General features: G+C 47.1%; 2 protein-coding genes across 6 annotated transcripts in view; both read left to right on the top strand.

Moving 5' to 3' along the window:
* The window catches only part of POP4 (POP4 homolog, ribonuclease P/MRP subunit), a 31,522-nt gene extending 7,372 nt beyond the window's left edge, over positions 1-24,150 (top strand). The window contains exons 7-8 of one of the 4 annotated variants that reach the window (XM_040409865.1): positions 849-998; positions 24,022-24,150. In XM_040409865.1, the coding sequence (XP_040265799.1) occupies positions 849-985 (137 nt within the window). In that variant the 3' untranslated portion in view covers positions 986-998; positions 24,022-24,150. Of the gene's footprint in view, positions 1-848; positions 1,020-2,075; positions 2,289-24,021 lie in introns of those variants that run through there. The other 3 variants (XM_040409863.1, XM_040409864.1, XM_040409866.1) reach the window with 3 other exon arrangements.
* Positions 900-25,489, top strand: PLEKHF1 (pleckstrin homology and FYVE domain containing 1). 2 transcript variants are annotated; one of them, XM_040409862.1, is made up of 2 exons: positions 900-998; positions 24,022-25,489. In XM_040409862.1, exon 2 carries the CDS (start codon positions 24,036-24,038, stop codon positions 24,819-24,821), a length of 786 nt encoding a protein of 261 aa, XP_040265796.1. In that variant the 5' UTR covers positions 900-998; positions 24,022-24,035; the 3' UTR covers positions 24,822-25,489. The 2 variants fall into 2 exon arrangements, with proteins under 2 accessions (XP_040265796.1, XP_040265795.1); XM_040409861.1 differs by lacking the exon at positions 900-998 and adding an exon at positions 15,548-15,674.
* The last annotated feature ends 1,003 nt before the right edge of the window (positions 25,490-26,492 follow it).

The following is a 26,492-nucleotide window of genomic DNA, read 5'->3' as shown; positions in this document are numbered from 1 at the left end:
GTCCATATTGCCTCCTTTGCTGGCTGGATTCATTTGTCAATCACATTATACACTGCTCGTTTCCATGGTTACAGACCACCCTGCATTCTATCAGTGGTGGTCGTGCTTGCACAATATAGGAAAAGGCACCAGCCTATATGCGCTCCCATGGTTCCCGGCCACCAGAGAGGCTGACGCTTTTGCCTATAGTTTGTAAGCACGACCACCACTGATGGATTCTAGCGTGGTTTGTAACCATGGAAACGAGCAGTGTATAATGTGATGGAAAAATGAATCCAGCCAGCAGAGGAAGCAATATGGATGATAACAGTACATTAGTAAGTGCCTTGTAATAACTTTCTCTACATGATAAATCCCATTTACTGAAGTGAGAGGACCCCTATGTGGTGGGAATCATCTGGGGTCTTTGCTGTAGTACACTGAACCAATGTTATCTGCCGACCTGATGCAAAGACCCATTAGAAACTCCACCTAAAAGCAGGGTTTCTCTTTAACCCTTGTCACTCTGCAGAGTTGTAGCCACCGTTATATCCAGGTTCAGACCCTCAGTGCCAGGATCTGCTGTTCACCCCCATCTGATGAGAAGCGGTCTCTTTACTCGTCTCTCTTTCTTCTTTCTCTCTCTGCAAAAAATTGATATTCACCCGTTAAATATTCGGGGTTTTATCTGCGGCCCGAGTGAGAGGCTATGATAATGTTACCTTGAAGACGGCCATAACCGAGACATTTCTCACAATAATCGCGGCAATATCCCCAAAGACACTTTAACTGGGGTCTCATTTCCAGTCTCTTAATTTACGGGCCGCTCGCTACTTCTTCCTCTTTTTTTTTTTCTTTCTGCCTGACAGTTGTTCCCAAGTTAAACTGCGTCTTCAGCGTGGAAATTGACGGATTTATCACGTACATCTACGGGAGCAAGCTTCAGATGAGAGCCAGCGAGCGATCAGCCAAGAAATTTAAAGCAAAAGGAACCATCGACCTGTAACTGTGGCGTCCAGGCAAGACTTCAGCCTCCCCTCGTTTATTACGTCTCATTTTGCGGGGTTTTCTTTCGGGCCTTTATTTATTTTAGATTTTTTTCCTAAAAATTTTTACATTCATTTATCTCATTGTTGTTTTATTTCTTTATTTTTTTATATTAAATTTTTTTTCTTTAACTCTAGTTTTACCAAATTTGGCGGCCATTTTTTTTTTCTGCCTCCCAAGAGTCATCATTTTTTATATATATATATATTTTGGGGTGGAATGGGGGGATGTTTGAGGCGTTTAGTTTTGAACACATTTTTATAAAAAATATTTTTATAACAATGTTTTTTTTTAAAAATGTGCATTTTGTCACCGTATTCTGATAACCATAATTTTTGCCATCAACTGAGATATCTGAGGGCTAAGGCTACTTTCACACTGGCGTTAAAGTTTTCCGTTATTGAGTTCCGTCATAGGGGCTCAATACCGGGAGCCCCTGCGGTATTTTCTCCGTCCAAAATTCTAGAACACTTGCCGGATCCGGCATTCGTTTCCATTGAAATTTATTAATGTCGGATCCGGTACCAAGTGTTCAGGAAATTGCCGCATTGACTGATCCGTTTTTCCAGTCTTCGCATGCACAGACCTTTAAAAATGTGAACAAAATAAATGCCGGGTCCGTTTTTCCGGATGGATCCGGTATTTCAATGCATTTATCAGACGGATCCGGAAACAAATGATATCCGTTTGCATACGGATTTCCAGATCTTCTAATGCTAGTGTGAAAGTACCCTAAAATGGTAGGCCTGGTGCCGGGCCCCCACTGCCATGACAACCACTCACATCGCAGAGGGCCCAAACGCTGGAGACTCTGACCACTTAGAAGTGCTAAATTAAACACAGCATCTAAGGGGTTAAACGGCCAGGATTTATACACTCCCTGAAAGGGTTAAGTGTTGTATTTTTGTAAAGATTAATCTCCATTTGTTTTCTTTTTTGATTATTTTTCTAATTAGATTTTTCTTTTTCAGTTTTTTATATGTATATTTTGTCTCAATGATTATATTTAAAAAAAAAAAATTTTTTTTTTTTATTTTCTTTTAATGAAGGTGTGTGTGTGTAGCAAGCCCTGGATGAAAATCACAAAGTCATACGACAGTAATATCGTATATATTGCGGCTTTTGGATGCGTTTCAAGGGCTGCTGGAATTGAGTAATGATGGAACTCTCGTATAACTAATAACTCCCGCGAAAGTAAAACATTTTTATTTCCTGGCGATGACACATAATATCCTGTGCCATTAAACTGCTGCCTTACTTTACGACGTCCTAAAATGTTTGGAATGTAAGAATTTTCAGTCTTCTAATAAGATGGCAAAGAGCGAAAATTTAAAGGGCTGAAGCTCGGCTGCCTCTTCTAATGAGAGCAACAAGGAGAGGGGTGGATCCGAGGAGGCAATTAACATCGGCGGGAGCTTTACTGCTGCACAAACGGAGGATATCCGAGATTATTATTATTTTTATAACTGTGATAGAGAATTTTTTATTTTATTTTTTCTTGTGAATATTTATTAAAAAAATGTAAATAACAGGACATCAATTTGTGTTCGGAAATAATTATTTAATGAAACTTGTTGGATTGTATGAAAAACTTTACATTTTTCAGTATTTTATTTTTTATGTAATGTAAAGTTATGGCTTAAGTAATAATCCATTGGTGCTGAGGAAAATAGTCCAGGGGCAGGCTTCAGTCTGAAATCTTGTAATAGATACATTTTATAGTGTCCTGCAATGTAGCAGAGTCAAGGACGTTGTCATATTGGGGGGGACACCCACAATCTCTAATAAGGGGGGGCCTTAGTTCCCCATCTTTTCCCACCAGCTCATCTTCATTACATCTTACTTGACTAAACAGTCACCCATGCGGCTCCTCCTGGCACTGGCCCAGCCTATGCGGCTCCTCCTGGCACTGGCCCACCTATGCGCCTCCTCCTGGCACTGGCCCACCCTATGCGGCTCTTTTTGGCACTGGCCCACTCTATGCGGCTCTTTTTGGCACTGGCCCACCCTATGCGGCTCTTTTTAGCACTGGCTCACCCTATGTGCCTCCTCCTGGCACTGGCCCACCCTATGCGGCTCCTCCTGGCACTGGCCCACCCTATGCGGCTCCTCCTGGCACTGGCCCACCCTATGCGGCTCCTCCTGGCACTGGCCCACCCTATGCGGCTCTTTTTAGCACTGGCCCACCCTATGCGGCTCCTCCTGGCACTGGCCCACCCTATGCGGCTCCTCCTGGCACTGGCCCACCCTATGCGGCTCCTCCTGGCACTGGCCCACCCTATGCGGCTCCTCCTGGCACTGGCCCACCCTATGCGCCTCCTCCTGGCACTGGCCCACCCTATGCGCCTCCTCCTGGCACTGGCCCACCCTATGCGGCTCCTCCTGGTGCTTGCCTGTCCTGCGCTGCTCCAGTGGATATGTTGTGTGGCAGGGACGGGCTATTATGGGACTATCCAAATTATTGACAAAAAAAAAAGAAAAAATGTAAAATTCCAAATTTACTGTATTTTTCACCCTATAAGACACACTTTTTTCCCCTCCAAAAGTGGGGAAAAAAATGTCAGCACATCGTATAGGGAGAATACTGATGAGGGCTTCCATTATGGAAGCGCTCATTATTACAGTAAGACTGGGGAAAAGTGAATGCATTGCTTCCTGTGCTGGCTTTGTACTCACCACTCCTTGGTCGTCTTCTGCCAACGCCGCACGCTGTGTACAGGACATGTAGGCGCACTCTGGCCTCACGCTGTGCGACGTCGGATCACAACGCAACAGGAACAGCACTGGATCTCCCAAATGGCGGCTGCGTCCGGAGCAGGAGAGGTGAGTTGATTGATTTATTTTTTGTGTGATATGAGTTCTTTAGACCTCAGATTGCCCGTCTGATCTGAGGTCTAACATTGGGGGTCTGATCTGAGGTCTAACATTGGGGGTCTGATCTGAGGTCTAACATTGCCCGTCTGATCTGAGGTCTAACATTGCCCGTCTGATCTGAGGTCTAACATTGCCCGTCTGATCTGAGGTCTAACATTGCCCGTCTGATCTGAGGTCTAACATTGCCCGTCTGATCTGAGGTCTAACATTGCCCGTCTGATCTGAGGTCTAACATTGCCCGTCTGATCTGAGGTCTAACATTGCCCGTCTGATCTGAGGTCTAACATTGCCCGTCTGATCTGAGGTCTAACATTGCCCGTCTGATCTGAGTTCTAACATTGCCCGTCTGATCTGAGGTCTAACATTGCCCGTCTGATCTGAGGTCTAACATTGCCCGTCTGATCTGAGGTCTAACATTGCCCGTCTGATCTGAGGTCTAACATTGCCCGTCTGATCTGAGGTCTAACAGTGGGGGTCTGATCTGAGGTCTAACAGTGGGGGTCTGATCTGAGGTCTAACAGTGGGGGTCTGATCTGAGGTCTAACAGTGGGGGTCTGATCTGAGGTCTAACAGTGGGGGTCTGATCTGAGGTCTAACAGTGGGGGTCTGATCTGAGGTCTAACAGTGGGGGTCTGATCTGAGGTCTAACAGTGGGGGTCTGATCTGAGGTCTAACAGTGGGGGTCTGATCTGAGGTCTAACAGTGGGGGTCTGATCTGAGGTCTAACAGTGGGGGTCTGATCTGAGGTCTAACAGTGGGGGTCTGATCTGAGGTCTAACAGTGGGGGTCTGATCTGAGGTCTAACAGTGGGGGTCTGATCTGAGGTCTAACAGTGGGGGTCTGATCTGAGGTCTAACAGTGGGGGTCTGATCTGAGGTCTAACAGTGGGGGTCTGATCTGAGGTCTAACAGTGGGGGTCTGATCTGAGGTCTAACAGTGGGGGTCTGATCTGAGGTCTAACAGTGGGGGTCTGATCTGAGGTCTAACAGTGGGGGTCTGATCTGAGGTCTAACAGTGGGGGTCTGATCTGAGGTCTAACAGTGGGGGTCTGATCTGAGGTCTAACAGTGGGGGTCTGATCTGAGGTCTAACAGTGGGGGTCTGATCTGAGGTCTAACAGTGGGGGTCTGATCTGAGGTCTAACAGTGGGGGTCTGATCTGAGGTCTAACAGTGGGGGTCTGATCTGAGGTCTAACAGTGGGGGTCTGATCTGAGGTCTAACAGTGGGGGTCTGATCTGAGGTCTAACAGTGGGGGTCTGATCTGAGGTCTAACAGTGGGGGTCTGATCTGAGGTCTAACAGTGGGGGTCTGATCTGAGGTCTAACAGTGGGGGTCTGATCTGAGGTCTAACAGTGGGGGTCTGATCTGAGGTCTAACAGTGGGGGTCTGATCTGAGGTCTAACAGTGGGGGTCTGATCTGAGGTCTAACAGTGGGGGTCTGATCTGAGGTCTAACAGTGGGGGTCTGATCTGAGGTCTAACAGTGGGGGTCTGATCTGAGGTCTAACAGTGGGGGTCTGATCTGAGGTCTAACAGTGGGGGTCTGATCTGAGGTCTAACAGTGGGGGTCTGATCTGAGGTCTAACAGTGGGGGTCTGATCTGAGGTCTAACAGTGGGGGTCTGATCTGAGGTCTAACAGTGGGGGTCTGATCTGAGGTCTAACAGTGGGGGTCTGATCTGAGGTCTAACAGTGGGGGTCTGATCTGAGGTCTAACAGTGGGGGTCTGATCTGAGGTCTAACAGTGGGGGTCTGATCTGAGGTCTAACAGTGGGGGTCTGATCTGAGGTCTAACAGTGGGGGTCTGATCTGAGGTCTAACAGTGGGGGTCTGATCTGAGGTCTAACAGTGGGGGTCTGATCTGAGGTCTAACAGTGGGGGTCTGATCTGAGGTCTAACAGTGGGGGTCTGATCTGAGGTCTGATGAAAAAATGTTTTTTATTTTCCTCTAAAATCTAGGTGCGTCTTATAAAGCAAAAAGTCCTTTAGTCCTGGAGGTCTGAACCCAATTGGGCTAATTTTTATGGTATGTCCACTGGTGGTATATGAACAGGAGGCCCCTTTTAATTACACACATCATGGATATTTAGGCAGAATGGGGGGGTCACAGGAGGACGGTAGCATTACTTGTTGTTTCTTAGAAATCAGACTTTGAGATGATATCACACCCCATCCCCTGCTGGAGAAATGATGCGCTTACTCGGCTTTTCTGACCGTAAATGAGGAAGCGGGCGCGTGTCTAAATCTCCTAGACTTCCTATTACTGACCCGCGAGAACGGAAAAGCACCAGGTAATCTGCCTCCATAAAAGGAGAAATCTGAGCGTCTTCAAGAGTCACATTTTTGACTATTCTTAAAGGGGTTCTCCCATGACTAAAGTAAAAATCGGACGTCATACAGTTGCAAGAAAAAGTATGTGAACCCTTTGGAATGATATGGATTTCTGCACAAAATGTGATCTGATCTTCATCTAAGTCACAACAATAGACAATCACAGTCTGCTTAAACTAATAACACACAAAGGATTAAATGTTACCATGTTTTTATTGAACACACCATGTAAACATTCACAGTGCAGGTGGAAAAAGTATGTGAACCCCTAGACTAATGACATCTCCAAGAGCTAATTGGAGTGAGGTGTCAGCCAACTGGAGTCCAATCAATGAGATGAGATTGGAGGTGTTGGTTGCAGCTGCCCTGCCCTATAGAAAACACACACCAGTTCTGGGTTTGCTTTTCACAAGAAGCATTGCCTGATGTGAATGATGCCTCGCACAAAAGAGCTCTCAGAAGACCTACGATTAAGAATTGTTGACTTGTATAAAGCTGGAAGGGGTTATAAAAGTATCTCCAAAAGCCTTGCTGTTCATCAGTCCACGGTAAGACAAATTATCTATAAATGGAGAAAGTTCAGCACTGCTGCTACTCTCCCTAGAAGTGGCCGTCCTGTAAAGATGACTGCAAGAGCACAGCGCAGACTGTATAGTACAACAGTCTCTAACAAAGCTAGAACCAGTCCTGATCCCGAGATCTCCACATTCATTGTTCCAACTGTTCTGTTAGATTTATTTCAAGCTGGCAGCTCAGGTGGCGTGTCCTTTCTGCTGCACTCAGGGCACGTGTCCTTTCTGCCGCAGCTTCGGAGAGGAGTGTCTTTTCTGCCGCAGCTCCGTACTTGAGCATCCACCTCAGCAAGGTGGACAGAGAAATACTAATTTAAAAAAAACAGGTGAACAGGTGGTTCCATACAGATACATTTTATTGAATAACTCACTGGCTGTACTACATTTTTAATTACATGTCATTTGGAAAGTACTCGGATCCAGGTGCTGGTTTGAAAACTGCAGAATATTTTTTGTGGGACAATCCCTTTACGTTATTAAAGGGAAACCACTAAGAACTGAAATTTCCTGTTGTAATGATGTTCCTTAAATGTATAAGCTCAGCAATGCTGTGCTTGGGCTCTTGGTCATGAGTTTTACCATTTTATGGTATGGTATATCATGGGGAATGCATTTATGTGAGCGCTTTGTGAATCATTTATAACCGTTTTACAGTAGTGTTGAAAAAGTGTCTGGACTCACGTACAAGCAGGGTATTCCCTTATGTGTATACACAAATGACTTTATTACGGCGCAAAGTTGCAGTTCAAGGTGCAAAACATGGACATTGACCCGATGTAAAGCATTACACTGATGAAATTACTGTGTGCGGCCACCAGAGGGCAGCAGAGCTGCAACTCCTAGACTCATTTATTTTATGCTTTTATATAGCGCTTTACAGACATTAGCATCTAACTGTCCCCAATGGGGCTCACAATCTAAATTCCCCATAAGTATGTATTTGGAGTGTGGGAGGAAACCGGAGAACCCAGAGGAAACCCACACAAACATGGGGAGAACATACAAACTCCATGCAGATGTTGTCCTTGGTTGGATTGGAACCCAGTGCTAACCACTGAGACACCGTGTTAATGGTAAGACACTTGTAATTTGCGGACAAGAATAGGCATTTCTACAATGGGCCGCCTGTTCCGTTCCGCAAATTGTGGAAGGCACACGGGCGGCTTCTGTGTTTTGCGGATCCGCAATTTGCGACCCCCAAAAAACGGAACGATCGTGTGCATGAGGCCTAAGGAGGGACTCTGTCCAGAAGAACTTACGATCCAAAAGGGTACAATTTGTTTTTATAGGACTAAAGAGAGTGACTATATTTCTTCCAGAAAACCATAGGTTGCCTCACCATCTTTGGCTTTCCATAGACCCTGAATGTTCTTGAGTCTCCAATGCCTATGTGTCAGTCTTCACTGTAGTTCTGGCATTTTATTTGTGAAACAGGAAGTACAAGATAGACAGATCACATCTCAGGTGAGTGCTGCAGCGCACAGAATTGTGGGAAGAGGCAGTAAATGGTGGGCGTCCTGGAGTACCCATTTATGTTTGATTTACCACCAGCCGGGGGTTTTCTGGGACTTAAATAATGATGATGTGCTCTCACAATATCTGATCAGTGGGGGTCCGTCTCCCAGCGCCTGGGGAAGTGCTGCAGATCATCTTTGGCCTGTGGCATCGCGTTCATCGGCCATTCACATGAATGGGAATGTGCTGCAATACCAAGCACAGCCACTATACAGTGTGAGGCGCTGTGCCTGGTATACAATGAAGTGGCTGCTGATCGGCGGGAGTTGGACCGCCACCGATCAGAAATAGATGACCTATCCTGAGGATCATAGTTCAGTTCAGGACATCTGTGGGACCCCGGGCCCTATGCTACACGGCCGTGATCTCCATGGAATGTGACTGTGCTTGGCCTGCAGACACATTGTATCATGGAACTGTTGCAGCGCACATGTGATTGAGACATTCCTTCTAAGAACACGATTTCGTCATTTCGTGCTCTTTCCACCACAATTACAAATAGTCTTACCAAGAGGTAAATTGGCCAGACAGAATCCATTACCTAAACCTGATGGTGCTGTCTGACCTGGACCCTAGAACCAAGATACAAATATATAGTACGTTCCCTGCTATCAGCCAGGGGGTTCTCTCACTTCAGCAAACGTTAACACCAGGCACTTACTAATGTATTGGGATTGTCCATATTGCTTCCTTTGCTGGCTTGATTCATTTTTCCGTGTTCGTTTCCATGGTTACGACCACCCCTCAATCCAGCAGTGGTGGTCATACTTGCACACTGTAAGAAAAAGCACCGACCTATGCAAGCACGACCACCGCTGCTATATCACAGAGCGGTCGTAATAACCCCTGGAAACGAGCAGTGTATAACGTGATGGAAAAATGAAGGAAGCAATATGGACAATCACAATACATTAGTAAGTGCCTGGTGTTAACTTTCTCTACATGATAAATGACATCTGATGAAGGGAGAGAACTCCTTTAATGAGGTTAGAAAAACATGGCTGCTTCCTTCCAGATATAGAGCCCCCACCGGTCCACAGGTAGTGTTTGGTATTGCAGCTTAGGCTCATTTACGTCAATGGAGCTGCGATAGCATAGACAGGTATCTGGAAGAAAGCAGCCATGTTTTTCCTATCCTGTGCAGCCCCTTTAAGACAGATTTGAACAGTGATAATATGGATTTTAACATAAATATCCGGCCTGTATTACACCAACAGATTATCTGACCAATTTCTGTCCAATCAGACCAATAGTCGGTGTAATTGGCCATCTGACCAATGATTGGTCAGATAATCTGTTGGTGTAATACCGGCCTCAGAGGTGACAGACCCGGACCCCTGCAGACTGCACAATCTGCTGGTCGTCTACATTCGACAGCATGTCTTCTCTCCGTTGTTTCCCGTTATCACCTGTTTTATGGAGATAGCCAACGGCCCCCCTTCTGCCACGGTCACCGCTTTGTCACATGTCCCCGGAGAACCTTCACAGACATTTACACGTTCAAAGTGTGCAGGATGCACCGAAGCTGGGGGGCTATGAAATTGGTTACTGGCCCTTTAAAAGATTGGACTCACCCCTGACTATATCTGATGCACAATTATAGCTCCGCAGTCCTTGCTGATACCGCAGTTAGTTTACTGGACATCTAGAGGTGGGTTTAGACGGGACGATTCTTTAGCCGAATAGTTCCTTCCCGACAGTCGGCTGCTTGCTGCGCGGAGGAGACCTATTTACGTGCAGCGATCTCCTTCACTGTATGAGGACGGAGGATTTCTATAGCGGCTCCTCGTCCACGTACAGATTCATGGTTTCTGAGCAGCAGATCGCCGTTTAGACCACACGATCCCCGGAAGCCATGGTCGGCGGTGCCCACTAGTGTTGATCACGAATATTCGGATTGCAAATTTTTATCGCGAATATCGGCACTTCGAGAATTCGCGAATATTTAGAATATAGTGATATATATATTCGTCATTTTTTTTAATCAGTACCCATGATCCCTCCCTGCTTCTAGCTTGTGGGCCAATGAGAAGGCTGCAATAACTTTGACTTCAGGAGTAGTGTTCATTGCGAATTTTCGTAATGCGAATTTTTCAATTGCCGATTTCCGCAATCAATAAAATAATGACGAGATGTCGAATTCGCAAATATATGGCGAATATTTGCCCAAATATTCGGCGAATATTTGCCCAAATATTCACGAAATATCACGAATTCGAATATTGCCCCTGCCGCTCATCGCTAGCGCCTACAGAAGCGACAGGATCACCTGATGGACGAGCGCTCGTTCATTGGACGATTGGCGGGAATGGTCTGGACGATTATTGGCTGGTAAGACTGGAGCAGCGGATGTCACATGTTCATGGCTCCTTTCAATGCACACGTTTGTCCTTTGTTTTGTCTTCAGCTTGTTACATGTACAGATATTTGAAACATTTCTTGATACATTGGTTTAAAGCAGTGGCGTTGCTAGGGCTGGTGTCACCCGGTGCGGTAGAAAATGGTGTCACCCCAACCTGCCCCGCAGCTCACCTGGTGTCACCCCAACCTGCCAACCGCAGCTCACCTGGTCCTGGTTCTGTCTGCAGCAGCTGGCTTCTCCTCTGTGTGGTCCTGATATCTTCGATCTGCTTCAATCTGGTTTGAGGACTGTACTTTTCGCCCTATAAGATGCACATAGGTTTTAGAGGAGTATAATAAGAAACAATATTTTCCATTATACCTCAGGTCAGACCCCCATATCAGCCGTCAGCACCCCATCCATCATGCCCATGTCAGCCGTCAGCACCCCATCATGCCCATGTCAGCCCCCATCCATCATTACCCCCCATGTCAGCCATCAGCCCCCCATGTCAGCCATCATGCCCCCCATGTCAGCCATCATGCCCCCCATGTCAGCCGTCAGCACCCCATCCATCATGCCCATGTCAGCCGTCAGCACCCCATCATGCCCATGTCAGCCCCCATCCATCATTACCCCCCATGTCAGCCATCATGCCCCCCATGTCAGCCATCATGCCCCCCATGTCAGCCATCATGCCCCCCATGTCAGCCGTCAGCACCCCATCCATCATGCCCATGTCAGCCGTCAGCCACCATCCATCATGCCCCCCATGTCAGCCATCATGACCTTATGTCAGCCGTCAGCACCCCATGTCAGCAGTCAGCCATCAGCCCCCCATGTCAGCAGTCAGCCATCAGCCCCCCATGTCAGCACCCCATCCATCATGCCCATGTCAGCCGTCAGCACCCATCCATCATTACTCCCATGTCAGCCATCAGCCCCCCATGACAGCCGTCAGCCCCCATCCATTATGCTCCCTAATGGGGGACAATGTTGGAGTCTGCACCATCAGGGGGGGTGACATGATGAGGGACAATGTTGGAGTCGGTGGCACAGACATTTCTTCTCTTCCCCTCCAGGCTCCATGGCACAGACATGTTTGTACATTTTGTCCCCCATCTCCCCCTCTCTGTTACAATTACAATACATTTACAGTGTCAGTACCTGATATATCACTGGGGTCTGGCTGGAGTGGGGTCAGTCTGGTCCTGGCTCCAATCTCAGCTGGCTCTGCCTTAAGGTGTCTTCTCCAACAGTCGTGCCACTGTGTTACTCTGTGACTGTGTTCTTCTGCTGCCAGCCTGGAGGGGCAGCTTTTACAGGCCACAGCAGACAGAGCAGCTCCGCCTCCTCTCCTCCCTCCGCCGCGGCCCCACTGACAGTCAGTGACGCCTCCTTTGGCCTGAGCCGGCACACATGTAGGCAGGATAGCCGCAGGCCCGCTGCCGCTGCCCGCACTGTAAGTAAAATTTAAATAGTATGTAAGGCCCCCGGACTTACTGCCGAAGTGCAATTTCAATGTGTTACACAAGCATGTCAAACTCAAAGGCTAACATGGGCCAAAAAAACAAAATTTTAGTTTATGTGGGCCGCATAAAAAAAAAATAATATTTTTTTTTACAATATAATGCAGACGGATCCGTTCTGAACGGATCCACCGTCTGCATTATATGAGCGGATCCGTCTCAGACGGATCCGCTTTGAACGCAAGTGTGAAAGTAGCCTTAGGGGCGAGAACCTGGGATCTTTCATCCCTTGTCCTATTCAGCTCTATCAGGGTGAATAGGACTTCACACTGTCCCTGCTGCTCTGTGCCTTGTGCACACAGCATCAGGGATGTTACCATGGCAACCAGGGCTTCTGTAGCGTCCTGGCTGCCATGGTAACTGATCGGAGCCCCAGGCTTACACAGCTGGGGCTCCGATCAGAAGCTGCCACTGCACCACCAATGAGGGGGAGGGGAGAGGTCCCTGTGGCCACTGCCACCAATGATTTTAATACTGGGGGGGGGGGTTGAGAGGGGCTGGCGCACTGTGCCACCAATGATTTTAATGGGATGGGGGGTTGAGGGGGGGGGGCACACTGCACCACCAATGATAAATTACCCCTTTATACAGGAGGCTGGTACTGGCAGATCAGCAGTTAACCCCTCAGGTGCGGCACCTAAGGGGTTAACTGCCTCTGATCGCAGCTCCCTGTCAGCGGCAGGGTGCCGGCAATGCGATTCTGCTGCCGGCACCCGCCTCCTGTATTGTGTTAAAGACTGACTTTCACTATTAGGCCACACAGAGCGGCGCCCAGCGATGTCTCAGCACTCACCATTTAGTCCTGGGCGCCGCTCCATTCGCCCGCAGTGCCCCATTACTGTCTCCTCTCCTGCTCCACATGCTGCTGATTACTATCGGAGCGATGGGAGGAGACATCAGCTTCACTAGTGGGCGTTCCTTCTTCCTGGCTGTAGCGCTGTCCAATCGCAGCGCAGGAAGAAGGAACGCCCACTAGTGAAGCTGATGTCTCCTCCCATCGCTCCGATAGTAATCAGCAGCATGTGGAGCAGGAGAGGAGACAGTAATGGGGCACTGCGGGCGAACGGAGCGGCGAACAGAACTAATGGTGAGTGCTGAGACATCGCTGGGCGCCGCTCTGTGTGGGAAATGGGAATAGTCCTATCATTGGTGGCGCAGTGCGCCCGCCCCTCCCCCCCCCCCTCTCTTCTCATTGGTGGCAGCGGCAGCAGCACAGGGGGAGGGAGGACAGCTTCCTTCTCCCCGTGCTGCTGAGAGAACATGAGCGCGCCGATAGTAGCGCGCTCATGTTCAGAGATACTAGACTGCCGGGCCGCAAAGATATTCATTGCGGGCCGCATGTTTGACACCCATGGCAGCCAGACCTACCAAGGTGATTAATGAAATGATGTAACACATTGAAATTGCACTTCGGCAGTAAGTCAGTCCGGGCCTCAGGCGGCCGGGTGACACCCCATCAGACTGGTGTCACCCGGTGCGGCCCGCACCCCCCGCACCCCCCTTGCAACGCCACTGGTTTAAAGGAAAAGTAACATTGTATCACAGTAAGGGGGGGGGGGGGGGCACAAGGCCGAGTCGGTCGGAGACATTCATTTCTCTCCCGGCCTTTCCGTGCCTCTTATGTTTCTGGTAGGTGAAATGTGGACCATGTGACCCCTTTCTAATTGTACGCTAATGAGATGCCAAGAAGGAGCCCAAGTGCAATAGTGAAGTGCAAAGGGGCGGCCATCTTGATAGGAAAGTATAAATGATCAGTGACACGAATGAGGCCAAGGGAAACTGTTGGGAAACTACAACTCTCAGCATGCACACAGGATGGTGAGAGAGGAGTCAGGCCTCGTGACCGCGATCTCTCCCACTCTGGATCACGCTTTCTTCCTCCGTGTAACGTCACATCCTGTGGCCTCATGTTTTACTCAAGATTTTTCCCATCCTCCTTGGTGACCGATGACTTCACTTAGACCCTTCTTGTAACCTGATGATTTATGTCAGGGGGTTAGAGGGCGATTCCTGGTACTTGTGATGCGGACATCATTGGCATCAAGGTTTATGGCAAAGAGATTTAATGACATTTATACGATTCCCGTCATGGCTCGGGCTGTAGCTCAGATTCAGCTCCTCTGGGGGGGGGTTTGTCCTGTGCTCATCGTCGCCCCCTGCTGAGTGTCAGGAGGAGTAGGCGACATCTGCTTTGCGCACCTCGATGTACAGTACATATACGTCACTGGTGTACAAGGAGTCTACGGGGGGCTGAGACCTCTCCAAACGTGGTGGGTGCTGCCTGTATTACACACCTGACACCCACCTGCAGCAACTGGGGCTACAGCTGCCCATCTGCGCAATCGCAGTGTGCGGCGCGGTTTTCATGGCAGCTGGGGGAGTGCAGTAGAATGCCACGAAGCGCACAATATGCTGCAGTACAGAAGCATTGCAGTGCATTCTACAAGTGATCGCAGGTTCAAGTCCCCGTGGGGAGAATAATAAAAGTTCCCAGAAAAAAAAAAAACGGATTAGGCTCAGTGGTTAGCGCTGGGGTCCTAGGTTTAACTCCGACCAAGGACACCATCTGCATGGAGTTTGTATGTTCTCCCTGTGTTTGAGTGGGTTTCCTCCAGGTAAGGCTACATGCACACGACCGTATGTGTTTTGCGGTCCGCAATAAAAAACAGATGACATCCGTATGCCAGCCGTTTTATTTTATTTTCTGCGGATCCATTGTAACAATGCCTAAAACGGACAAGAATAGGACATGTTCTATTTTTTTTTGTGTGCTGTCCGCATTTTTTGCAGACCCATTGAAATGAATGGGTCCGCATCCTATCCGCAAAAAAAAAACGAATCAGACACGGGAACAAACAACGTTCATGTGCATGTAGCCTAATCCAGTTTCAGAAAATTTATAGCGCTGTAGTCCTAAACGAAACCCAAATATTTGCAGAGCCGGATCCGGCACTAATACATTTCAATGTAAGTTAATGCTGGATCCGGCGATAAGGCAAGTGTTCCAAAATTTTGGCCGGAGATAAAACCGTAACGTGCTGCGGTTTTATCTTTGTCCTGATCAGTCAAAAAGACTGAACTGATGCATCCTGGACGGATTGCTCTCCATTCAGAATGCATGGGTCCGGGATATGCCTGATCAGATCTTTTCCGGTATTGAGCCCCTAACGCTAGAGTGAAAGTGCCCTCAGTTAAGGAATTGCCCAATGTACATAGACGTCATCTGAACACAAGACTGAGGCTGGAACGTGACGCCCAGAAGACAAGGGTCATGGTCAGGAGGACTACATGTGGGTGTTCAGCACTGGTGACTGTGGGCGGGCTGCAGGAATGGGGCGGCTTTAACTGGGAGGCCGGGGGAGGCCGTCCCCACTGCTGTAAAGAGAGAGGACATATAAACTTCTTGTGAGAACTCGCAGCCACCGATCTGTGCAGATGGTGGTGACTGGTCCCAGTATAGCCGCTTCCAGTACAGAGCTCCGCTGACAGTAAGTGGAATTTGTTTCGCTAAAACTTTCTTAAAGTTCTGCAGGAAGTGTCTGGATGCATAACTTACATCGTTTTCATGTCCAGACACGCTGGGAGTTGTAGTCTCACAACAGCTGGGGAGCTGCGGGTTGTGGTATACAAAGGAATCCATTCCCCTGATGTAAAAATGCCTGTGTTTGTGTAACCGCGGCCACACTGGGGCTCATTTACTAAGATTGCTGCGCTGGTTTTCAGGGTAAAAAGTTCACAATTATTATTTTTTTAAAATATTTTGTTGCACCCGGAATTTCCTATTAAATTCGGAATGTGGCTTGCAGCGAAATCCAGAAACCGCCTGTAAATGGTTGAAAAATACCTCGTTGTTTGTATTAATGTGGACGCAAACAATCTGTCGTCAAAATAAGTAATTTTTTTTACATTAGAAGTTATCCTTCCCCCATGATTTACACTGCGGCTGCTGTGTAGAAGTAGAAACTTAATGTATGAATTGAATGATTATAAATAAAATTAAAAGAAAAAAGAAAAACTCTGGGAAAAATGCAAGATAAAAACTTAGATTCACACATTCAGGTTTTGATCCTGTTTTCAGATGCGGTTTTTAAAGCCAAAATCTGTCGTGGATCATGAAAGGAGAGATTGTGTAACGGGCAGACGGGACTTCTCCTCTGTTATAAAGCCACTCCTGGTTTTGGCTTCAAAAAACTGCATTTAGAAAACCTGCACAAAACCTGCACGTGTGAATAAGCCTTTAGAGAAGGAGGCGAGACAGCAGGTTATAAAGGGATTGTCCGGGGGTAAAGGGGAGGCATTTAGGATCCTCATATTTTGGCCAGAAAGGAGGACCCAAGACGTCTGAGTACATGGACACCCCATTGATTTAAATGATTAGAGTGTAATACTTTATTTAGCCTGTGGTGGCGCTGCAGGCTAATCGAGAACTTGCTGCTGGAATATCCCACTGATTAAGGGTACGGTACTTTCACACTTGCGGCAGAGGATTCCGTCGGCAATCCGGACACAAACTGATGCATTTGTCAGACGGATCCGGATGTGGATCTGTCTGACAAATGCATTGCAATACCAGATCCATCTTTCCGGTTGTCATTAGGAAAAACGGATCCGGTATTTATTTATTTTTCACAGATTTAAAGGTCTGCGCATGCGCGGACCGGAAGAACGGATCCGTCAATGTGGAAATTTTAATACATTTGGAAATGTGGATCCGGCATTCCGGCAAGTGTTAAGGATTTTTGGCCGGAGAGAAAACTGCGGCATGCTGCGATATTTTCTCCGGCCAAAAAACGTAAGAGGGACTGAACTGATGCATCCTGAACAGATTGCTCTCCATTCAGAATGCATTAGGATAAAAAAACGGATCAGTTCTTTTCCAGTATTGAGCCCCTAGGACGGAACTCCGCGCCGGAAAACAAAAACACTAGTGTGAAAGTGCCCTGAGCTGTTGGCCGCAGCGGGGCCCCCTGTGATCGGATTATTGTTAGGGGATTACCAGGGTGGACCACGCCATCAAATTTCAGTCCCTGCAGTCATATTCTGGCATTGAATGATCCTCTAATGTTACCACATGTTTGACATCCCATAATTGCTGCCAGACTCCGCCGTCGGCAGAGCTGTACCGATCTGTGCTGGCAGCTGGCCAATGGACTCTTATGCGGCTCTAGCCCTAGGATATCTCTGCTTCTGGCGAAATGTCGCGCTATGACCCCCCTCCCCCCAGGGACGCTAAACGCTTTACATTTTTTAGTTCTCCTTTTATGGGAAAAATTTAGTTGTTGCTAAAGATAAACTGGATCCCAAAAGTTCAGCGGAAAGTTCAGAAATTTCGAAGGGGGAGAGATTCTTTCTAAGGAGTTACCAAAAAGTATCTGTTTTATCAAATGTGGATACATAGCTATGACAAATAAGATATAGATGGATACATGGACACGACGGATACAGGTAGAAGAAGAAACAGCCCTGGATATCCGGAACGGGATGCCCTTGAATGGCTTTGGCACAGTCCTGCAAAGAAAAACATGGCGGCACTCCAAAAATCTGGTAAAAACAAAGCTAAACCATTCACCCAGGTGTTCCTATGGGACATTTCAGCATGCCATCTCTGGGGACTGAAACATTGCATGTGATGGTTTCTCTTTGTCTCCTTCCCCCTCCAGTGGGACCCGTGAAGAGATCTATACCTACCTGCTCCCTGCCGCTCCGTTCCAGGTTTATGGCTCCCATGCTGTCCTTTCCCATGGGCTGGGTCACCTGAGCCGCTGCAGCCAATGACTGAGCAGCATGTGACCCACCACTGAGGCCAGTCATTGGCTTCAGCAGCCCACAAGACCCAGCCCATGTGGCAGAGGGCAACCTGCCGGATTCACCAGATCCGGCATTGCTGGATACGGCCATTCACTGCCGACCCCCTAGACTGCAGTGGGATCCGGCAGGGATCATCCGCCTTCCAGCATGAGTGCCAAGTTTTGGCCAGACAAAAAAAACGTGTCGAACAGGCAGCTGGGGCTGGTTACCAGATATGTGAATTTAGCCTGAGTATAGATCTCGTCACAGGTCCCACTGGAGACGGTGGAGGTTAAGATAAAAAAAAAAAAAAGTCCTAGACAACCCCTTTAAGTTTTGTTACATACATCAGATAGTTGTAGTGTGGGAGGAAACCCATGTAAGAATGGTGAGATATGGACTCCGTGCAGATGGATTTTGGACCTGCTGCCCCATTATTTTTTTGTCTTTTAGAAGGTGGAAGGGGTTAATCCGTGGACTGGAAATAATTCTATGGAGCAAGGGGGGAAATTTGCTGCTGAAAAAAAAATAGTCATTTTCTTGTTTTGTTTAGCGGTCAGGCAGCGTTCCCAGATCCGGGGAGGAATGTCCGCATTATAGGAGGATGTAAGCAGATGGGAGGGGGTTCGCTGATGTGGCAGGTTGTCAGGCCTGTACTGGTGGGAGCGCCGGTCGACCCCAGTCCAGACCTTTAGTACTCCTGACATGGCTGCTTCTTGGTGTGCCCTCTGCGGATAGGATGTCTTACCGGTTGGGTGCCACAATCAGCACCGCACACCCATTATTGCCTGCAGCTGTCAGGGCATGATGGAAGTTGTAGTTTTGCACCAGCAGATCTGTCGCACCCCAATTACACGTTGCAGAAAAACTGTATTTAACATTTGGTGGTAAAAGACCCCAGACTAATATATATGCCCTATATATATATACACAGGTTATATCGCCCGCATATTCTACAGGGACCATATACATATGGTCATTGCCCTGTCTCTGGAAGATACATGTAAAGGGCAGGTCCGGACACATCACTTTTAGGGCTCATGCACACGACCATTGGGTGTTTTGCGGTCCACAAATCACGGATACCGGCCATGTGCATTCCGCATTTTGCAGAACAGCCGGCCCCTAATAGAACAGTCCTATTCCTGTCCGTAATGTGGACAATAATAGGACATGTCCTATTTTTTTGCAGAACGGCCATGAGGACATATGGACACAGAATGCAGTCACCCCTTTCTCTAGGGCAGCCATCTCTTCCTCCTCCTGCACCCCTTTCTCTAGGGCAGCCATCTCTTCCTCCTCCTGCACCCCTTTCTTTAGGGCAGCCATCTCTTCCTCCTCTTGCACCCCTTTCACTAGGACAGCCATCTCTTCCTCCTCCTGCACCCCTTTCTTTAGGGCAGCCATCTCTTCCTCCTCTTGCACCCCTTTCTCTATGGCAGCCATCTCTTCCTCCTCTTGCACCCCTTTCTCTAGGGCAGCCATCTCTTCCTCCTCTTGCACCCCTTTCTCTAGGGCAGCCATCTCTTCCTCCTCTTGCACCCCTTTCTCTATGGCAGCCATCTCTTCCTCCTCTTGCACCCCTTTCTCTAGGGCAGCCATCTCTTCCTCCTCTTGCACCCCTTTCTCTAGGGCAGCCATCTCTTCCTCCTCTTGCACCCCTTTCTTTAGGGCAGCCATCTCTTCCTCCTCTTGCACCCCTTTCTCTATGGCAGCCATCTCTTCCTCCTCTTGCACCCCTTTCTCTAGGGCAGCCATCTCTTCCTCCTCTTGCACCCCTTTCTCTAGGGCAGCCATCTCTTCCTCCTCTTGCACCCCTTTCTCTATGGCAGCCATCTCTTCCTCTTCTTGCACCCCTTTCTCTAGGGCAGCCATCTCTTCCTCCTCCTGCACCCCTTTCTTTAGGGCAGCCATCTCTTCCTCCTCTTGCACCCCTTTCTCTATGGCAGCCATCTCTTCCTCTTCTTGCACCCCTTTCTCCAGGGCAGCCATCTCTTCCTCCTCTTGCACCCCTTTCTCTAGGGCAGCCATCTCTTCCTCCTCCTGCACCCCTTTCTCTAGGGCAGCCATCTCTTCCTCCTCCTGCACCCCTTTCTCTAGGGCAGCCATCTCTTCTTCCTCCTGCACCCCTTTCTCTAGGGCAGCCATCTCTTCCTCTTCTTGCACCCCTTTCTCTAGGGCAGCCATCTCTTCCTCCTCTTGCACCCCTTTCTCTAAGGCAGCCATCTCTTCCTCTTCTTGCACCCCTTTCTCTAGGGCAGCCATCTCTTCTTCCTCCTGCACCCCTTTCTCTAGGGCAGCCATCTCTTCCTCTTCTTGCACCCCTTTCTCTAGGGCAGCCATCTCTTCCTCCTCTTGCACCCCTTTCTCTAAGGCAGCCATCTCTTCCTCCTCTTGCACCCCTTTCTCTAGGGCAGCCATCTCTTCCTCTTCTTGCACCCATTTCTCTAGGGCAGCCATCTCTTCCTCCTGGAGGTAGATCACAGACATTGCACATTGCCCGGTGCCCTTCAGATCATTAGATAGTCTTGGGTGAGGCTGCTTCTTTATAAACCTGGCAGTAAAAATTATTTTTTTCCTTTTTTTTTCCTTGACCGACTTAGGTGTGACAGCCAGGCAGACAGAATCATAAATGTGAATTTTGGGTATAGAAGCCATGCAGTATCACACATAATAGGCTTAGATACCCCAGCCAAGCAGACAGTATACCACATCGCACACTTAGATGCACAGCTCATAAGACAGACACGAGTGGCTTAGATACGCCAGGCAAGCAGACCATACAACACATAAGCAGTCTGCAAAGAGTATCATACATTATATGCTTAAGTACATCAGCCAGTCACACAGGATCACACATGATAAGCTTAGATACACCACTCAAACAGACAGTATAACACATAACCGGCTTGGAACGCCACTCAAGAAGACAGTATCATTCATGATCAGCTTAGACACGCCAGCCAGCCGACCGTATCATACATGACAGGATTAGATACACCAGCTCAGCAGACTACATAACACACAGTTAGTTTAAATCCACCAGACAAGCAGACAGTATCACACATGATGGGATTAGATACTCTAGCCAAGCAGACAGTATCACACATGATGGGATTAGATACTCTAGCCAAGCAGACAGTATCACACATGATGGGATTAGATACTCTAGCCAAGCAGACAGTATCACACATGATGGGATTAGATACTCTAGCCAAGCAGACAGTATCACACATGATGGGATTAGATACTCTAGCCAAGCAGACAGTATCACACATGATGGGATTAGATACTCTAGCCAAGCAGACCATATAGACTCCAGCTGTTTACATAACAGAAGCCACTGCTGGATCCATCATCATCATCACCGATACAAGCTGGCGGACATCAGGGTTCCTAACGGGCGTCTATCAATCGTATCTAATAGAATTTTCTATGGAGGCCCCGGACGTGGGTGCAGGACCCATGTAATATACTGTAGGTAAATTCTATTACTGAAGTGAAACCCCGACCTATAGCCTGATCTGCTGACAGCCCTTATTCATACGTTTCCTCCCCGGCCGTCTCTAGCTCTGGGGTAAACCACCTTCTGAGCTTCAGTCAGGCACACGTATCCGACTTCCTTACTCCAACCCTCAAGAACGACTTGTGGCTTTCTGTGACTCTTCTGCATGAGACTCCATGTACGGAGACATTTAACTCTTTCCAGGTCAAATACTAAAATCCCAATTCCCGCACAACAGAATGTAATACAATAAATCGCAGCAAGGATCGGCCTGCTCCGTTCCTGGTTGAGCTACTGCCCTCTGTTATCAGCCATTTCAGCCTGGGGAGAAGTTGACTGTAGTGCTTTTGTCCTGAATCCTCCCTGACCCCATATCTACTACTTCAGAACCTCCAGCAGTATTTCTTTCCTTAGCAGACTGATATCTGCAGCTCGTCCTCTGTAGCATTCGTTTGCAGGAGAACTCCCCCCTCCCCTAGAATGAGCTGCTGATGCTGCCAGGCCACGCGCTATACGTCTCCTGTATAGATCGTTGTACTGTTTTGCTCAGACGGAAACCATTTCACCACCTTACCACAATCTTACATAATGAGATCACTATTTGCCATTATTAATATTTTTGGATACATTGTATCGTAGGAAGTATCCGTGTATGCAGGCAATGGTGTCCAAAGTAACCCAAAGCTTAAATGCCACCTTCTCCTATTCTGGTGCTGGGTCATGCATCGCACCCCTCTTTACCCAGACATGTCCTTCCCATCCCATAGAGAGCAGTGTGACCCTTTGGCCCCATGAGCTAGCTCCATATAGCATTCAACCCAAAGGAGGACTGTGCTTGTCCTATCTTCACCATGGAACCTCTTAGAGGATCTCTCCTTCCTCATTCATATTCATTCCGGTTCAGTGGATGACCATGTAACATCCACAGGTGTCTGGTTGGCTGGGTCACAAACCAATTGGCAAAGTAATGGATGGGTGCCGCCTATCAGAAAGAACTGTAGCTGCTGCCAACAGGTTCTGCTTCTCCTTGTGGAGAGCTGGGGTAGGACGTCTTACAGGCAATGCTCCCTGGGAAAAGATATGCAAATTAGCTCTCCTCCAGAAGAAAGAACACGGTCCCTCTAGTGCCACCTATAGGTAGCTACCCTGTGAGTCAAAGGGCTTGTCCAGGATTTTTTACAATTTACAGAGCAGGAGGCTTTTTCTTATTTATTTTATACCGCCCCCTTCTGACAATGTTTAAAAAATGTTGGAAAAACTCTTTAAAGGGCTCTTCTGGGGATTTTACTTTAAATGGAACAAAGAGAGTTGAAAATAAAAAGTAAACCAAAAGAAGAGTAGTTGTGACTGGACCACCATTGTAGGGATTATAAAAATAGTACTTAAAAAAATAAATTATAATATATATATATATATATATATATATATAAAAATATATATGTCCTTGGAAAACCCCTTAAAGTGGTTCTCCAGGAATTAAAAAAAAATTAAAATACTTAAATATTATTTTATAATAAATATATTCACAAATACCTTTCATTAGTTATAATGGCTTGTTTTTTTTCTAGGGAGCAATCATTAGGAGAAATAAAATGTCTGCCGCCCTATTAGTACACACAAAACCTGTCCTAGTCACACAGGAGGATAAGTTTCTTCACCACAATGAGTGCTGCCTCATCCTCCTCTCTGCTCTACTTGTCAGGAATCATGAATCTGAATACAGGTGAATCTCTGTGGGAATGGAGAAGAGGAGACATGAGAGGAGGGTGAGGTGCGGGCTAATGAGCAGCATCTCTTGTATGCAGCCTCCATTACCACAGTCTGTCCTGTCCATCCTCTCTGTACTTCATGTCTCCTCATGAACTAAATTCCCCAGAGATTCAGCTAAAGTTCTTATCATCTATATTCAGAATCATAATCCCTGACAAGTAGAGCAGATAGGAAGATGAGGCAGCTATTTACTTCAGTGTTGTAAAGTAACTTGTCCTCATGTGTGATCAGGACAGGTTTTGTGTGAACTAATGGGACAGTAGCCATTTTGTTTCCCCTGATGATTGCTCCCCAGACAAAACGAGCCATTATAAATAATGAAAGGTATTTGAGAATATACTTAAGTATTTTCATTTTCTTAATTCCCGGAAAACCCATTTAAATAGTCTTGTCCAGGTTTATAAAAACATGGCTGCTTTCTTCTAAAAACAGCACTTCACCTGTCCAAAGGTTGTACATCTAATATCTAATTCAGTTTTTATTTCACATTCACTTCAGTTGAACTGAGACACAACCACTGGGCAGATGCGTTGTTTGTTTTCTAATCTTAGATAACCCCTTTAAAACATGTCTATGGATTTCAGCCAAACCACAGACACCCATCTGTAGAAAGCTGCCTGGACGTTGTTGCTCCTCGTCACAGCTGTCTACAGGTTTCTTCTCGAGGAGAGCTAATTTGAAGACTTTCCTAAGGAACTCTGGCTGAGCAGAATATGAAAAGATCATGCAACTTGCTCTATGAACATCTGTTAATCCATTTTTGTACTTTTCAGGTATTGTAGGCAACATGGTGGATCAACTTGCACACACAGAGATCAACAGCCAAAGGATATCGGCGGTGGAAACATGTTTTGGTGCTGCAGGTCAGCCTCTCACTCTTTCCGGAAGAGTCCTTGTAGGGGAAGGGATTTTGACCAAAGAATGTCGGAAGAAACCTAAGCAAAGGGTCTTCTTTCTCTTCAGCGATATCCTCGTCTATGGAACCATCCTCATAAATAAAGTTAAATACAGTTGCCAGCACATCATCCCCTTGGAAGATGTGTCCACCGAGAAACTTCCCGACAGTGGAGACATGAAGAATCGGTGGATGCTGAAGACCTCCAAGAAATCTTTTGTGGTTTCTGCTGCCTCTTACACCGAACGGGAAGAATGGATCAGTCATATCAAGGAATGTTCCAGTAGGCTCTTGGCAAAGACTGGAAGACGACCATCCACTAAACACGCGGCACCTTGGATACCGGACAAAGACACCGAAATCTGCATGAGGTGCACCAAAACAAAATTCACGACTTTGACCCGTAGGCACCATTGTCGTAACTGTGGATTTGTCGTATGTCATGATTGTTCTCAGGCCCGGTTCTTGATCCCATCTTTATCTTCCAAGCCCTTAAGAGTCTGTACCCTGTGTCATCGAAAGCTGATGGCTGACAAAAAAGCTGAGGAGGATAAAAAGAGGCGATATGACGAGATCCTAAGGAGGATGCCACAATATGAACCTTCCAGTGATGAAGACAGTGATGAAGACAGGAACAATGACTTCTACTCTTCTTCATGGTCAGCGTTCCATGCCTGATTTTATTTTATTTTTTCATATTTTTATAAAAAGTTTTTAATGGTGTACAAGACAGGATTAAGAGACATGCATGTGTGACTTCGCAGGGATGGCTTCCCAGAATGAGTTGTGTTGGTGGACACCTTGGAGACGCTTTGAAGTTTCAGGCCTTCAAAGACATTGAAGATTTTCACAAACTTTCCTCCTTGATCATGGTGTCAGTTCCACCAGTTTATTGGAGAAACACTACCAAACAGGACAGATCTCTGTGCACTGGTGTTTTATGTCTGGTGGCCAAACTCAGGGAGGCTTGAGGAGAACTTGCATCAAAAACTTGGCTAACCATTGTGTTCCAAAAACTTACCTTTCTAAAAGAAATGCTCCAATAAATGTTTCATCGGGATACAATTGGGTCAAAATAACCAAAAGTTCAAAGCTGTGGACCTGAGGTGTATGGGGCTCAAAAAGCAATGGGTGTAGTCAACCACTGTTTCTGCCCAAAGCAACAAATTCTCTTTAGACATTGCCAGTAGCCACTATTATGTTGGTTTGTAGACCCTATAGTGGCATATACTGGCAGTCCAACCCGTCAACACTTGGAAAATATCCCATAGACTTCGATGACACTAAAATAGCTTCTCTCTTAGGGTATGTTCACACACATGGAATCTGAGGCTTACTCCAAGAGACCTGCACGTGGATTAGCCTCACTTCAGTGGTGCTAACCCCCTGTATGGCTACCCAGTTGCAGAATTCGCAAGAGATGACATGTCATTTTTTTTTTTCCTATGTGGATTATGGGACACAAAATAAAAATCCACTGTGTGAATATACCCTTAACAAAACCACCATAAACTTGTAACATGGTAATCAGTGGACTCTACAGAAGTTACTCAGTGATAATTCTGCAGTACTGGTACCATAAACCAAGTCTATATCTAGATACATAGATACAAATATAGGCGATGGGCCATACCACTCACCCCTTCAAGAGGTAGCCCTGAGGTCTAGCTACATGCGGCCCATGTACCCTAGATGGGTGGGGGGTGGGGTATGGAGTGAACCAGCCCAGGAGGCCATTTTGCATTCTTCCCCTTATGTCAGACAGAACCTGAAGCTCCTGGTCCCTGATGAAAAATAGATGGCAGCGACCCCCAACTGTCACTTGTCATTTATAGTACTAATCTCCTACATGGGACAGAGGGGTGAGTGCACCCCCTGTAGCTATGACCCTGCTGGTAACTTCTCAGCTCTTTATTAGATACATTGACCGTGTTTGTGATATTTTTGTAGCCTCTAGCTTAAGGCCTCATGCACACAACCGTATGTATTTTGCGGTCCACAAAAAATACGGATGACGTCCGTGTGCATTCCGTATTTTGCGGAACGGAACAGCTGGCCCCTGATAGAACAGTCCCGTCCTTGTCCGTAATGCGGACAATAATAGGACATGTTCTATTTTTTTGCGGAACGGAAATACGGACATACGGAAACGGAATGCGGACCGATTGAAATGAATGGTTCCGTATACGGTCCGCAAAAAAAACCTGACACGGAAAGAATATACGTTTGTGTGCATGAGGCCTAAAGCTGGTGGATGATGCTTGTAACACTAAGGACTGTAATATAATATAATATACTCTGATGTGTCATACAATAAATGCTCCGTGGAGTGACTCACTGATTACATAG

This window comes from Bufo bufo, chromosome 10, assembly GCF_905171765.1.
Source record: "Bufo bufo chromosome 10, aBufBuf1.1, whole genome shotgun sequence".
Classification (NCBI taxonomy): Eukaryota; Metazoa; Chordata; class Amphibia; order Anura; family Bufonidae; genus Bufo; species Bufo bufo.
This window is presented reverse-complemented; position numbering and strand designations above follow the sequence as displayed.